Below are 16,322 nucleotides of genomic sequence, written 5' to 3'. Positions count from 1 at the left end.
TGTTCAATATAGTAGTTATCCCTCTCAGTTTCCTGTGAACTGAAAATCTGCTAAAAGTGAATTTTTCATAAATTTGAATTCTGTTTCACATCTTATTAGAAAGAACTTCATGCATATTTAGTGCCTTTTTCCTTGCAACTATGTATTTTAAGGATAAGTATTGTATCTGTTTTATTTAAGACCTACTCCCAACACCAGATATAATGGCCATTTTGTACCACATAATATTTGTAAAATAAGTGACCGATAGTGTGGCATCATCACTTAATATGATACCCATAGGTGAAAAGAGTGGAAATGGGTTTTGGGGAAAAGATTTTGCACAGGTGTCTCCTCCATATTAAAGAATTTTGTGACTAGCAGTATCACGACATTGTCTAGAGGAGAAAGGGCACACATGGAATTCTCACACATTTCTGGTGGGAGTGTAAAGTGGAAACAAAGTCTTCAGAATGCTGTTTGTCAGGATTTAGTAAAGCCAAACATGTGTTGTCTCTTACTTAACAATTTCACTTCTGGGTTTATACCCAAGTGATACAAATACATATATCCACCAACACACACACACACAAGAATGTTTTTAGCAATGTTATTCATAATAGCTCCAAACTGAAAACAATTCAACATCCATATGACAAAATATATTCAAATAGTGGAATAGTAGACATCAATGCAAAAAGACCAAACAACTGACATATACAACAACTAGGATCAATCTCAAGGAAGACATGTGAAAAAAGTAAGCTACACGAGAGCATATAGTGTATGTTCTGTTTTTATGAATTTCAAAAACAGACACCATTGTTACCTTTCACCTAATGGGGGGTATCCATAGGTACCAACAGAGGGAGCCACTAGTGCTAGAAGTGTTCTTGTTCTGGATGATGATCGCGTAGAGAGATACATGTATATATGTATGTGAAAAGTCATCAAGCTATATACTTATGACTTGTGTGTTTTACTATAAGCAAATATATTCCTCAATTTAAAAATTAAAAGGCAAAGGTATCTGGGGGGCGGGGGTGCTCAGTAGGTTAAGTGACCGACTTTGGTTCTGGTCATGAATCATAGTTCTTGAGTTTGAGCCCCACATCAGGTTCTATGCTGACAGCTGGGAGATTGCTTGGATTCTCTCTCTCTCTCCCAATCTCTGACCCTCCCCCATGTGTCCTCTCTCTCTCTAATTAAAATAAACAAAAATTCAGAGGCAAAATAAAGACATTTTCCAGGCAAAATGAAAAGCAAAAAAGGATGTATAGTCAGATAAACCCAGTTGAAAATTTTGAAAGCAGAATGGGGCTCACAATACTTATGTTGCAGGGCTAGTGTGATCATTGGAGATAATATACGTGAAGTGTCTAGGCCAAGTTTAGCATTTTTTTTATAGGATAAACAATTTGCAGATACACATATATCCTCTGGGCCAGTGCTCCTCAAGTGTTAATGAACATACAGACACCCTGAAATCTTGTTAAAATGCAGAATCGGACTCTAAGTCTGAGATGAGACCTGAACTCCTATATTTTTGAAATCCAGTGTTACTTATCAGGGACCATAGTTTAAGTAGCAATAGAGAGGAATGGAAGTGAGTGGGATTTATCAGCAGGGGAAACATCTTGGTCAAATCTATGTTTTAAAAGATATTTCTGCTACCAATTCACAAGATTGACCACAGGAGAAGAAAATGACAGATCCAAGAGACAGATAATATATCCCTAAATGAGGAAAGGGGCAGGGGAAATGGAAAGTGGAAGAAGAGAAACATTAAAGAATCATCAAAACTTGCCATTGCATTGTATTTTAGGATGATGACAGAAGGTCATCAAAGACAGCTTCAGATATTTAGCTTCAGTGGTCAGACAGATAAATATGCCAAAGTTGTAATTATTTTATCAGATCCTTTTGATTAAAATCAAGCTCAAGAAGAGTGATGTCAAGAAACTTCTTTTTTAGGTCATGCTAGCAGAGCATGAACCAAGGGGAAGCCATATAGTGAGCAGCTTAAGAATAGTTGTATTAAAGAGGAAACTATAAAGAGTTGTATCACTTAGCTTTGCTGCAGTAACAAATAATCTTAAAAGTCCCATTGGCTTACAGTAACAAAGATTTGTTGTGTCTCTGCTTGGTTCTGCTCCACATGTTTTCATTCCAGGATATAAACCTGAAGGCACACACTCTATTAGGAGTAAGAAAGATGGAGGAAACATGCAATGGACCTTGAAACTTCTGATCAAATGTAGTATCCATCATGTGTGTTGCTATCCCATTTTGTAAACCAAGTCACCCTATTGGCTTAGTGTCAGTGAGGTGGGAACAAACACTTGTTCCCCAGGGGCCACTGCAGGTCACATGGTCAAAGACATGGAGCTAGAATCCTCTTATGGGAAGAAGTAGGGGCAAGTTATAACAATAGTGCCATCTACCACAGGGATGTGCCCAGGGAAAGCCCAAGCCCCTCTACATCCCCTTCTTGCCTATAATCAACTTGAGCTCTGGATTTTTTTTAAATCAACAGTTAAATGTTCTCAGCATTAAAAAAAATAAATAATATCCTCAGCATAAAATCTTTCATTAAAATGAGGCAAATGGACAGATTTCAATTTCCTCTCTTAATGAGCACTTAAATATTCTAAACTCTACAGGGGTTGGGGGAACAAAGGTGGAGAAACCAGGGGTGTGTGGAAGAAAAAATCATTACTAGATAATCAGCCTTAGAGTAATCAAGAGTTGGCTGAGCACTCTCCTGACCGTTGCTATATTTAGTAGGTGACCTAACAGAATGGTTGAGCTGTTAGGTGACCTAATCCTTGTGTGCTCACATTACTTATGTTTTTCATGCTCATTTAATGGACGAATTAGAATACTAGTGTTTTCATTTTCTACGAGTCCTCAATACAGGAAATGTCTGTATCTTAAAGGGAAATTAAGTATAGATAACCCATACAGCCCAGGAATTATTTAAAATTTCAAAAGTTCCAGGTTGTGCCCCTCAATATTCAGCACATTGATAAGCTAAATACCAATTACACCAGTCGGTTCAAAGAAGAGGGTTTTGCCTAATTGTCAAGATAGCTCTTATAAAATAAATAGCATAAATTTGATGATTTGCAAAGATGTCCACATTGGTTCAAAACTGTTCTCTGCCTCTCCATGCATGATCAAAAGATGGCTTTTGAATTTTTTGCTTTTTCAAACCAGGGATAAAGCTACAGTCATTCATGTTTCATTTTTTTAATTTTTTAATTTTTCAATCATTGTTCTTAACAGGACAAGAACATGATTCAACGAAGAATGACATAAAAATTGAAGCGGAGTCCCAGAGCTCACATATGGAAACTGAAGGTATTAAAACCAGAATGTGTTGTTAGAGAATGAGATGAAACTGAACCATGACTTCTGTATATCCCGTGCATGTGAGTGTGTGCATCCGTGTTTCAGGCAATGATTTCTGGAGAATGGCGATAGTGTTCTGCTTTGTGTGCCTGTTAAAACTTGGAGGGGAAAAAAAAAGAATGTGAAGTTTCTCTGCTCTAGTCACTGTGTTCTCACAGTGATTCCAATTAAAACATCCCTGAGTGTCGTCCTTCCGGCTCTTTCTATTTAGAGCTTTCAACAAACCAAGAAGATGCTACAACTGTGGAGCCACCAGAAGTGATCCCGCTAACAGATGACCAAGAAGAAAAAGAAGGTGAAAAAGGTAGGTAGGATTGCTCTTTAATTGACCCATCAGGAGTAAACAATTTCTTTGGACTCTTGCCTAGAATGCAACCATCAGTTATCATCCAGGAAGAACAGCCTGTGAAGGGAGAATATGAACATTTCTTTCATCCTCAGCCTTCTTGTGAGAGTAGAATAATCTAGAAGTAGCAAAAGAAGATATTTGTAACAGTTTTTTGTTGTTGTCCTTCCAAATAGTTTGAAGATATTTTTATTATTCATTTTGACTTAATTTAATTTAGAAATTACAGCATTGAGAAAGTCTATAAGAAATCGAAATTAGGGACTAGATGGATAAGAGTCTTAGAGCGTCTGAGATGACTTTAAAACACACATTAAACTTTCTGTATTGATTTCCTTCCATCGTCCTTCATATGGCAGTGATTAAGGAAGCAATTTATGTAAAATATACACATTATATGAACCTTCCCAATTGCAGGCTTTGTCCACTAATACTAGGATCCAATAAAATTGAATACTGCTAAAAAAAAAAATAAGTGAGCATTATAATGATTTCTGAAGCCATAGGACAAACGAATACTTTGTAAATTTTAAAGCACTATTGGGGCCATGAAACCAATACATTGGAGAAAGACAGACATCTTTTTAAAGTATCTATCTTAAGAACTATTATCAAAGAAATTTAGTGTTTATTGAAGAACTTGATGAATTCCATTTTTAAGTATAAATTAATCTCTTAAAAGAATCTCAAATATGAAATAAAAACTGAAATAATTTGTCTGGTATATTATACCATAAGTCACGCTGCTCTTAAATAAATATGTGTTTGCAAAGCAGTTACAAAGTAATAACTTGACAGCCCCTCTTTTTAGAATACAGGGATCAATTTTGTTTCCAAATTAAAAGGCAGACATGATCTCAATAGTGAAAGCAGGTCAATAGTAACTACTGCCTCCAAACTATGAACTCTTCTTGGCAAGGGGCATTGACACAGTTTAATTACTGAGCCGGGTTAGTAATTTTGACATCTTTTAAACATTTCCACTGCATTTAGGGCACAATATTCTTCCATCCTAGTTCAGGTTCATGACACCAAGTTTTAGCAAGTCTAGTAAATGGCATATCTGGAGTATTTTAAGCCCTGCGATGGTAACAGAGAATTGATACAACCCTAACTTCAGACACAGATACATATCACTGCTCCCTTCGGTTGTACTTCTAAAGTGTAAAATACACAATGTCTTGCCCGCCTGCTTAATTTCTCTATAGCAGAAATCATTTACTTTGTATATTGTGCCTCAAGACATGCAAATGGGGGACATCAAACATCTGGCATATTTTCTTCTTTTTTTCAGTTTGTTTATTTTTTAAGTTTAGTAATTTATTTGAGAGGGAGAGGAGGAGAGAGGCAGAGAGAGATTTGAGAGAGAGAGAAGGAAAGAGAGGGAGAGAGAGTTGATCATGACGTGAGCCAAACCAAGAGTCGGGCGCTAAACCAATGGAGCCACCCAGCCGCCCCACATTTTCTTCTTTTTAACTTGACCTGCATGGGAAAAGCTGGCATTCAGCACACCCTGCTGGGTTTCCCTGGGTTCTCTGGCATCGAGCCCTCCTCCAATTCCTGAACAGTTAAATACCCACCTCCCTCTCCCTTGTAGGGATGCCAGTGCTCTATAGCAAATGGCAGAATGACACATCAGAAGTGAAGTCAAATTCTGCTACTTGCTTGTAGCAACTTTGAAGTTGGGTTTCTTTTTTTTGAAATGTGACTTTTCACTGCAGGAGAGTAATAATGTCTGTGGACTAGTTTTCCCTCTTCTTCCTTACCAGAGATACTTAACATGGCTCTGCCTTGCATATTCCTGTTTAAATTTGAAATAACGTAAAACGCATCCCCTTATTGCCTTATTCTTTGCTTCAAAGTAAAAGTTAATAGGTAGCTAGCTTGCTACACATAAAAAAAGTCACCAAAGGAAAGTGGGGCAATGTAGATTCAGGGTGCTGTGTGTGCGGTAACTCTCCCCTTGTTAACAAGCTGGGTGGCCTTGGGCAAGTTATTTAAACTTTCCATGCCTCAGTTTCCTCATCTGTAAGATGGTGACAACAAAATCACCTGTCACGTATGATTGAGGAGAAACTTTAGTGAGTTGACCCATGTACAGAAATTATAATACCTGCCACACAGAAAGCACTCCATACTTTGATAAATTGACAACAAAGTCAAGAGGATGTGCATGTGGAGCTTCTCAAGCCCATTCATCATCCTTCCTAACTGTTTTGAATTCATAAAAACTTCATGGTTTCCCTCAACAAAAAATTGTTCTGCACAGCTCCTTCTCGGCACCATCTCCTGCAGGCAGTTTCAATATGTATATTCTTTTCTATAAAGATAGAACAATTACTGAAAGGTGAGGAGAGAGGCATCTCTTTCTATTCAGAAACCCCTTTCTCTTTGTCAAGATGTCAATCTTCTGTTGGAGAAATGCTGATCCAACCATAATTTCTATTTGTAAAAGAAGATGCCATTGATCTATTGGTAGACCCATGGAATAAAAGTACAAATACAGGACAATTTTTTGTTGCTTTCTTTAGACTCACAGAGTTAGAACCTCATTTACAGCCACTTGAGACTATAGCTCCACATTTTCTATGTATTCACAGTGTCTCTTAATGGGAAGTTGCACCACCATTTTAAGAATTACCCCAATCTACAAACAAAACAAATGAATATTCTATTACATTTGCAGGGATAGTCTGTATAGCTTTAGGATATATGGGCTCTCTTTTATTTTGGGAATCCAAGGAGACAGAAAGCTGTTGCTTTCAAAAATGTTCAGACCAGGAAAAAAATGTATAACCTTTTTCTCTCATTCTGTGGCATTCTATAAGATTAGAAACTGTAGATAATCTTCAGGATACATCTTCGATGGCTCCCTGGTGTATGGCACAGATGTTGCAACATTAAGTTTTGAAGTTAGCTCTACCAAAATATGGGTTTTGAAAAGAAGAGGAAATATTCAGCAGAAGTTCATGCTGATCAAATTATACAATAGCACAATGGACCTATCCCTGGGAGATCTGAAATACAAAAATTTCAACAGGCATTGAGTGAGGTTTCACATATGGCAATGTTTCTCTGAGAGCTCCATTGCCTCTTCCCAAATGAGCCCAGTTTTATGCCTTCCCAGCAGGATCTGCAGCACATATGAAATCCAGTAAAATAACCCCATTTAGGCTGATAACCCTAATAGGAAAGTAATATTATAGATCTCCTCTAAACGGGATCTCGTGGTTTCACATAAAATAGAAAGCCAGCATTAAAACATGTTTCTGAAAGTGTTTATTCCTAGTTGAATTGAGAACTATTTGACATAAAATCTTAACTATGTCATATCGTTGTCATTATTAAGACACATAATTTTCATTTGTGATTTATTATGAATATATTGGACTTTTTCTTCAAGTGTTACATGGATTACATACACCTCAATTATTTTTCTTATATCAATTGATGAGTATAATATGAAATCGTAATTCTTTATCCACCCAAGGTTGACCAAAATGTTAACAGAGACGTCAGGCCTATAGTGTGGGGTAAATCAGACTTTCTTGGGAAAAGACAGATGTAGACAGGCATAGAAGCAGAAAGTGAAGTAGAAGCTAGCAACAAGTATAAAGTATCATGTTCTCAGGCTTAGGTTTGGCCTCTGACTATCAGGGCTGTGTTACAAAATGTATGCAAATCCATGGCTTGTGGCTCTGGGTGTGTGGTTCCTTTAACATCTAGGAATCCCAGTTTCCGGGGTCATACAATGAGGGGTCTGAACTCAATAATGCAAGTATGAAGTTCCCTGATATTACAGATTTTCTCAGAAGGCCAAAGAACTGCATTCTTGATAAAACAAGGGTGGGGGGCAGGGGAAGGGGCCACAGGGGAGCCAATGGTCATCAATACACAAAAAAGTCATAATTATAGGTTTTATCCTGTTTTACTTATTGCATTCTGCTGATGGAAATGCAGAGATGCCCTGGACCAGACAAAAAGATCAGCCAAATCAACCATATTGTATTTCAGAACTTAACTAATAATTGGGCGGCTAATTATCCCCAGAAGATATTTTAAGTGGGGAAAAATGCTTTTCAGCTCAAATTAAGTTTCCACACAAATTCTACTCAGCACGAGGCTAGATTTCCATCCCCATCTTCCTTATCCATGTGGGAAGCATCCAGTCTTGCAGTTCCTCTGGCTGCTCTTTCATCTTTTGGTGAACACATAGTTAGTGAACCACTTTCTCTTCTGCTCCTACAGTCAAATCCAATAGGGATTCATTTTTGTCTACAAAGCACCCCTACACAGCCCTTGGTGTCTGCCACTATTTATGGGCCTCTTGCATGGCTGACAGAGGCCTTTCCTCTCTGCTTGACAAGCATCCTCGATACCAGCAACGCCAGCAACAGACAGCATCCATGGCCTCCAGGCTTTCATACTCCAGCCTGCGTTCTTTGCTCTAGAGAATCATAGTTCAGGTATATATTTGACTCACACAAAATATTATATGAGCTTGCACCCAGAGTAATTAACTTACTGGGACTTTCTATTTTCAGAAAGTCCTTTTATCCCATTGTTTCAGATGAAGTCAACTTTAATGATGCTGTGTGTTTTACATTTAGTGCTACCATTTCGTTTGGAGGAGCGGTTTCATGTTCAGATACTTTCTTCTGTTACTGGTCTTCTTTCCTCATCATATTTCATAGCTGGAATTTGTCAACCAAATTTTGGTTTAGAATAGAAGATAAATTCATAATGAATAGAAGATAATTCATACTTCAATCGCTGTACAGGTCTTATGAATGTTTTGAAGTGTTTAATAAAACCCCTTGATTAAATACATTGAACAGAAAAGTTGTAACCTTTCAAGCTTAATTATTTAGGGTTTCTGCATATCTGTCTGTATGCAACATATACGTATAGAACCAGTGGATTCAAATTACGCTGTATAAGTGGTAAAGATACATGACTTTTTAAAATTCATTTTTAGAATGCTAATCTTCTTCACATTTCTCCTTGAAGTAAAAAATTAAAGTTAAAGAAACATCAAGAAGGAATAGTGTATTCAGAGCTACAATAGTAATTTTGGTTTTCATACTGCATATCTGAATGTATGTGTGTAAATTAATATTCAACATCTACTCAAAGTTTGGCCTTTTGGCCAAATCCTCTAGCTAGCTGGGATCAGCTTGTCTTTCAAGATTTAGAAAAATTTAGCCTAAACTTCCATTCTACATGTAAGAGTCCGGGGTGGGGATGGGGAGAAGTACTAGAAACTTAAGGATATATGTAGGCTTACGTGAACATTAGGATTAAAACGTGTCATCCCTAGCTGGGGAATTTTCAGAGATCATCTCTTCTAATAAATCTCCAGCATCTAGCTTTGTTCCTGGATCTACTTTGTCTTTTTTTTAAATTTTCTCCCCTCCCTAACTCCCCAGTTTCATTTACAGTTTGACTTTGTATGGTGCCTAGATTGCCTGATCTTGCCCTGAGGCATATGGCAATGTGGCTTCTCAGAGTAATTTGCAAAGATGAAACAGACCTCTCCCTTAAGCAGAATTCTGTCTCCAGGTGTGGAACTTTTTATTCCTCTCTGCTCCTTTAGAGTTCTGCAACTCTCTGTACACAGCATACCTTAATTCTTATCACAGCTAATGAAAAGATTTTTACCTGCATCTAAGCATACTATTATTTTGCATGTATCCTTAAATATTCCAGACAATTAGTCTTCTCTAAAATATAGTGAGTCAATTGTTGACATTGGGTGACATGTTCATTATATTTGCCTTCTTCTCCAAGATGTTAAATAATGTGACACTTTAATTTTCAGAAAGATAAAGTCATGTAAAAGATTTTCCTTAAATCATGAATTAATGAGGGGACTAGTAAGATATAAAACTGATTCAGAAGAGTTTTAGATGTATGTATCTCCATAATATACATACAATCAGAAATACTAAATATAGCCATGCATACATGCTTACACACATAACTCCAGGGTACTGAAATTTGAAAGACTAGTTAACTTCATATAGGGCAATAAAGTATATTCCTTCTTCTTTACCAAACCAAATGGATTTGCATGGCTGTCAACAAGTCTCATCTTCATTACTACAAGTTTTCTACAAGTTAACTTCATTTTTTTTAAACTTTTAATGTTGATTTATTATTGAGAGAAAGAGAGACAGTCAGAGCATGAGCAGGGGAGGGGCAAAGAGAGAGGGAAACACAAAATCCAAAGCAGGCTCCAGGCTCTGAGCTGTCAGCACAGAGTCCAACGTGGGGTTTAAACTCACAAACCCCAAGATCATGACCTAAGCCAAAGCTGGACGCTTAACCAACCGAGCCACCCAGGTGCCCCTCTACAAGTTAACTTCTATCTATACTGATAAAATAGTCTAGTTGTAGACTAGACTCAAAGGAATAACATACATAGAATCAGATAGTCCCAGAGAGTGTGCTATACAACACCCAGCCTTCCACAGGAGGGTCACACTCTTTTTTGCCCACTGTCAAGTCTTAGACGATCTTTCTTGACAGTATACAAAGGTAAAACTGCCATTTTTTACCCTTTTTCCCACTTCACTGAATTCATCAGTGTTGGTTATCAATGTTTAACACAGACAGTGATAAAATGCCATGGCAGTATTGGGGTAGGGTAGGAAACTAATTACATCTCTGAGATTTCGTTTACTTGCTATCATTTTGTGCCAAGGGCTATTCTACATACACTGAAGATGGGCATATACTGTGGATGTACACATACTTCTAAGACGCCACAATTTACGATGCACCATTATTTTATGTATTGTTAAGAATTTTTTTAAAAAATCTTGCCAATTAAAGTAAAAAACATTGTCTTATCTTTTAGACTTTTTATTTTGCAACTATTGAAATAATTTTATAATTATTCTTAATTTATAACTACTTATACTATCTATACTATATATAAATATAACATATTTTATAATTATTCATTTATAACTATTAAAATAACTACACATAGAATTTTACCATAAATAACTTTGGAGAACACATAAAGAGAAACATACTAAATAAATTAGTCAAGGTATTGCTAAAATTTCATCAGATACAGGGTCTATTTCTGAATCAATTACAATCAGAGTTATCAATATCTGTATTGTTTCACACATACAGAGGCATTGTGCTATTATTATTAAGGTAGAGCTACCTTACTTTTTTGCTTCTACTTAGAGACAGTTGCTAAACACTTTTGATTTACTACCTCCTCAGTTCCTTCCCTATTTCACTATTATTTCCAAGGATTTTCCTCTAAGCCATTGAAACCCATTCTGCATGTTTTGGCACTTCTGTTTTTGATGATCAGTGAATTTCATCACAATGTTCTAGCCAATGAAAACTTTGCAATTCTCTATTCATAGATGTTATGATATGAAAACAGTGCACCTTAGTATTACGAAATGTAATTATTTCACAGGGCAAACAACACTGAGCCTCAGTAAGGAAAACTTAATTCTTGGTGATGTAATCAAGGAAAGTTATTTTTTTCCTGCTCACTCAGAAATCCAGCTGGCAGTGGAATCCTTGTGAACATATTGGTATCCTGTTTCCTACTGCATATCATTCATATAACTGAGAGTGATAAATCGTCCCATTCACTCAACAAATACTTATTAAGCACCTAATGTTGATGTATACAGTCCCTAAGGGACGTATCTGCATTACATTTATCTCACTCTGCTGCACATTGGTATAGGATTCATATGGAATAGTGAAAAAAAGCATAGGAAATATGAGTTACTTCTATAAATGTAAGCAAATTATATATTGTGTATTTTGGTTATATACAGTATACACAATTTTTCTTATATATATGTTGTTTATTTTATGTTTTCATATGTACTGATTATATATATTACTTGTGACTATATGTTTTACAGCTTACTTACATATAACACTGACTAGCTTTAACCACGAATAAGCTGCTTAAGCCTCCTGGGCCCTTAGCTTCCTCCTTATACCTCTCGGAGTTGCTGAAAAGATTAAATGAAACCATCTTTGAGGAATAATCTGTGGCCTCTAGCAACATCCCATCAGCCAAACTGGCCTGCTGCCTCTTTTTGTATGGCTAGTGAGCTAAAAATGGCTTTCACACTTTTAAGTGGTTGGGGGGGAAAATGAGTAATAATTTTTGAGACATGGAAATTATATTCAGTTGAAATTTCAGTGTTCATAAATAGAATTTTATCAAAACATGCAAAGGTTGAAACATTTACTATCTGGCCCTTTACAGAAGAAAAATTCGCTGACTCCTCGTCTATAGCATCTATGTGAATATAGCCCAAATTACCTTGCAGATGAAACTACTCATTTTCGTACAGGAGCTCCTAAGTTACGAAGTCTTTATCAGTACACACGGATATGAGTGCATGTATGTTTCGTTAGTACTGAGAACGCAGGATTTTTCCCACAATGCCTCATCCCGCTCTAGGCACAGCATCTGCTCTGTCCACACCCCTCCCCAAACTGGGGGAATGGAAGAAAATGGCTCCCTTTGATGTTAGCATCCATTAGAGGTGACCCAAAGCAGGGTGGCTTGGGCCCCAAGCATTTCACACTTTGGATGGTGAGAAGGAGTACTTTAAGGCCTTGGTTCTTTCTCCCTTAGAATAAAAACTTAAATTTACTATAAAACGTGTTTGTTTTTTTTGCCACTATTTAAAAGGAGATTCCACCTATTTATCAGCGAACTGACCTTTACTTTCTCTGAGTAGACTACAATTGAGATCTTCATTAGGACCATGAAGTAGACATCCTAATCATAACCATTTTCACAAAAAGACCATTAGGTGATGGAACTAGCAAATGCAGGTCCAATATGTAAACTGAGTGGGGTGTATAGTTAGGGATCGTAATAATATGAATGTGTAAATATGTTCACTTACACATTTTGTTGTAAAGACCAAATTATTGCCAACCCAAATTTTAACATATAGGCTTAAACCCAGATATTAGTCAGAATATCTACTTTCAAAGACCACAGAAGCTCAACATATATTTGCATAAAAGACTTTTTAAAAGTAACAAATAGCCACAAAAGAGTATGTAATATATATTGGATAAAATATTTACTGTACTATGACCATTTCACTTGATTCAGATGAAGGAGCTTCTAGACCCTGTTGATTATGCAAAAGGTATATCCATTCTGATTTGGATTTCAAATTTAAGTGCTACTTTTCTCTCTCTTTTAGAAGGAAACTCAATTTCTTTTTATTACTTGTTATACATCAGGTGCTTTCATTTCAGCACCGTACGTAAAGAGCAGGTGGTATAAGGAGTACTTTGAATGTTAATTATTTTTTTCATTTATTTCACTGTGAGGATTTACCTTTCAATGTGTTTTTATAATCAGGATGGAAACAATTAGGGAGCTTGCTGCTTGAATGTTTCACTACATTTATTTTATGACATCTGCTGCAATGATTAAAAAAAAGAAAAGGGAGGTAAGCATTTTAACAATAGTGAGGGGTTTGGGTTGATTGTATGTGATTGCTTTATTTCATCGTGAATCTTCAAAGGAAGTGTCGTGATAAATCAGTCATGTTTCTAACCAGTAAATCCCATCTCATTGTTAGAGCTTACATTTTTGACATAGAAGCATGTCTGTTCATGTTTCAGGGATGTCATCATTTATCAGTCTTGGATTTTAATTGAAACCAATAGAAAAAAGCTACAGAGAAATAGGAAGGAAACAGGGAAAAAGTGGAAATTTCTTTTTAATGACATATTTCAAAGGAGAATATTCTTTTTCCACTTATCACATTCGGTTTATTCCTCAAATATACACAAAATATTTACATCACCTGTCCTTCATTTTCATATACTTTCAAGCATAGTTCATAAAATAATAATATTCGGTATCAAGAGAGGTATGGCTCATAATATATTAAGATATGGACATATATAATTTCAATGTAAGGGAATGCTTTTCAAAATGAATATATCACTTCATGGTGTGTTACATTACTCTTGTTTTTCCCATTAGCAAACTATTATAGACAGCCCTATGCAACCAGAAAAGAAAACTTGCATAAAATCTAGTAATTATATATAACCAAATAGGAAAAATAATGGCCAAGATAAATATAGCTATAATATGTGTGTGTGTGTGTGTGTGTCTTTGGGAGGGGTTGGGGAGGACACATGCCTGAGAACCACACTGGTTGTTCTGAAAATGGATAAAGGAGGGGCCATGGGATAGGGAACACAAACAGACTCTAAAAACCAAACTATGTAAGGAAATGGTTTCTTCCCCAGAGGCTCCAGAAAGAAGGTAACTCCATGGGCACCTTGATTTTAGCCCCATAAGACCCATGTAATACTTCTGGCCTTCTGGGACTGTAAGAAAATAAATTTAGTTTATGGTAAGAAACTAAGCCTATGGTAATTTGTTACAACAGCAATAGGAAATGAATACAACACCTCTCAACATGGTGTCTTCAAACCATGTTGAAAATCCAGGCTTGTCTTAATAGATCCCCAGAGGAAGGAAAGGCTCCAATATCTTTCCATGTTCCAGTTGGGAATTACCATGAGGTTGTCCCTGCTTCTATAATCTATGCTAAATTAGGCAGCATTTTTATTATCATGACCCATCCCTTTTTAATGTCAGTCTCCGTTGGTTGCACAACTGAGATTTAATTCAAGTAAATCAAATTACCCTGGCCACAGTAAGTGGAAATGGAATAGTTATGCATCTCTAGGAGATTAGAAGAAAAGGATTTAAAGGCATTGGGGAAATGGAGAAAGGAACGAGAAGGGATGAAGGAGAAATCAAAGAGAAGGAAAGGCGGGAGAGAAGGAAGAAGGATGGAAGAAAGTATAAGAGCTGGTGTCTAGTTTCCGGCCTGGGAAAAATAATAAGGTAAATATCCAACAAATACATTTTGGAAATGGAAGAGATATAAAATTCCTGCCCAACAAGCTTTCCAATTTGGCTGTCTCTGACTGACTAATATCACAAAATGAGAACAGAGAACTTTTTGACCCTAATAGGTTTCTAATAGTTAAAGGCCAAACTGACCACAAACACGGTTGGTATATTATTCTAGCACAGTGGCTCTCAAATTTAGGTGTGTATAGGCATCAGAGTGTTTGTGATTTCTGGACCCTACATCCCCAGAGATTCTGATATGATAGGACTTGATGGACTTGGGAATCTGCACATCTTTTTTATTTTTAATGTTTACTTATTTATTTTTGATATATAGAGAGAAAGCATGTGAGCCCACGTGCACATGAGTGAGCAGGAGCAGAAACAGGAGAGAATCCCAAGCAGGTTCTGTGCTGTCAGTACAGACCCCAACATGGTGCTCAGATCTTACAAACCATGAGATCAATACCTGAGCCCAAATCAGGACTCAACTATTTAACCAACTGAGCCACCCAGGTGCTGTGGGAATTTGTACTCCTAACAAGCTCCTAGGTGATGGTGATGCCTCCAGCTTGTGGACCATACTTTGAATGGCACTGCTAGTCTAGGATTTTGCATCCAAACTTAGATCAATTTTTGAACATCCCTTTACACCTTTTTCTCTGCCTTAATTTCATTGGAAGGTGGAGTGTTTAAACACAGCAAAAAATGATAGGTACGTAGATAGACAGATGATAGAAAGCATACCCCTTCTCAGTAGATCCAAATCACCCAGATGTCTTGTTAAAAGATGGATTGCTGGTCTCTATGCCTTGAGCTCCTGATTCAGTAGGTTGGGGCTAGTGGGCAGGTGAGAGCTTGCATATTTAAATTCCCAGGTGAGGCCAATGCTGCTGGTCCAGGGAACACACTTTTGAGAACTACTGGCAAACCCCTTGTTTATTATCCACACCAGCTGACTTCCATCAGGCACCATGGAGGAAGCAGTCTTTTAGTATTGGACAACCAGGATTAGTGGCTGGGACAGCATACATTAGGATACTTATGAATGTAAGGTAAGAATGGGAACCTCTTCCCAAATTGAACCTCCCTATGTCTGAGATCAGCTGCTGCTCTTCCCTGTAAGCTTCTCTTCCCATGTGTGCCCTCCTGTGGTCAACGGTGCAGTGTGTCCCTCCCATAGTGTCTAGGAGGCAAGATGCAGGAAGAACACAGAGGCTATGTGCCTAGGTTAGGAGATGCAGAAAAGGAGTGTATCCATTGGAAAATAGACCCAGTCTACTGCAAGAGCATCCTGAGTATGCATTTGAGTTGTGCACCTGAAAAAAATGTGTATCTTGGTTTTGATGAGAAGGAACTAACCAAAGAAACAAACATTTTCCTGTTGTTTTAGTAGTATTACCCATGTTCTGACACAGAGGCAAGACAAAGTAACATGAAAGAAAATGCCATTCCCGCTGCAAACATTGAAAAAAAGAACAAAAATAGGATTTAGGATACAACTGCTACCCAACTTCCAGAAGTTACCCTACACAGAGTAAAAATAAACTCTGATTTAGCAGTGTCCTATCTGATTTAATTTGTCTTCCAAAGTCTAACATTTTCTCAGCTGCATTTGAGAAGATTAGTTCTTTTTTAAAAAAGAAAAGAAAAGAAGAAACCAAACAGGGCTTT

General features: G+C 37.0%; 1 protein-coding gene across 1 annotated transcript in view; it reads left to right on the top strand.

Moving 5' to 3' along the window:
- Positions 1–16,322, top strand: part of LOC144220084 (ADP-ribose glycohydrolase MACROD2-like) — a gene marked incomplete at its 5' end in the record, with an annotated part of 169,628 nt that overhangs the window by 108,280 nt on the left and 45,026 nt on the right. Inside the window, 2 exons of the mRNA XM_077750223.1 lie at positions 3,268–3,342; positions 3,605–3,697. Of these exons, the coding sequence (XP_077606349.1) occupies positions 3,268–3,342; positions 3,605–3,697 (168 nt within the window). The remainder of the gene's footprint in view (positions 1–3,267; positions 3,343–3,604; positions 3,698–16,322) is intronic.

Source organism: Crocuta crocuta, unplaced genomic scaffold (assembly GCF_008692635.1).
Source record: "Crocuta crocuta isolate KB4526 unplaced genomic scaffold, BGI_CrCroc_1.0 scaffold209, whole genome shotgun sequence".
NCBI classification, from domain to species: Eukaryota; Metazoa; Chordata; class Mammalia; order Carnivora; family Hyaenidae; genus Crocuta; species Crocuta crocuta.
Note: the sequence above shows the minus strand (reverse complement) of the source record. Positions and strands in the feature narration are given on the sequence as shown.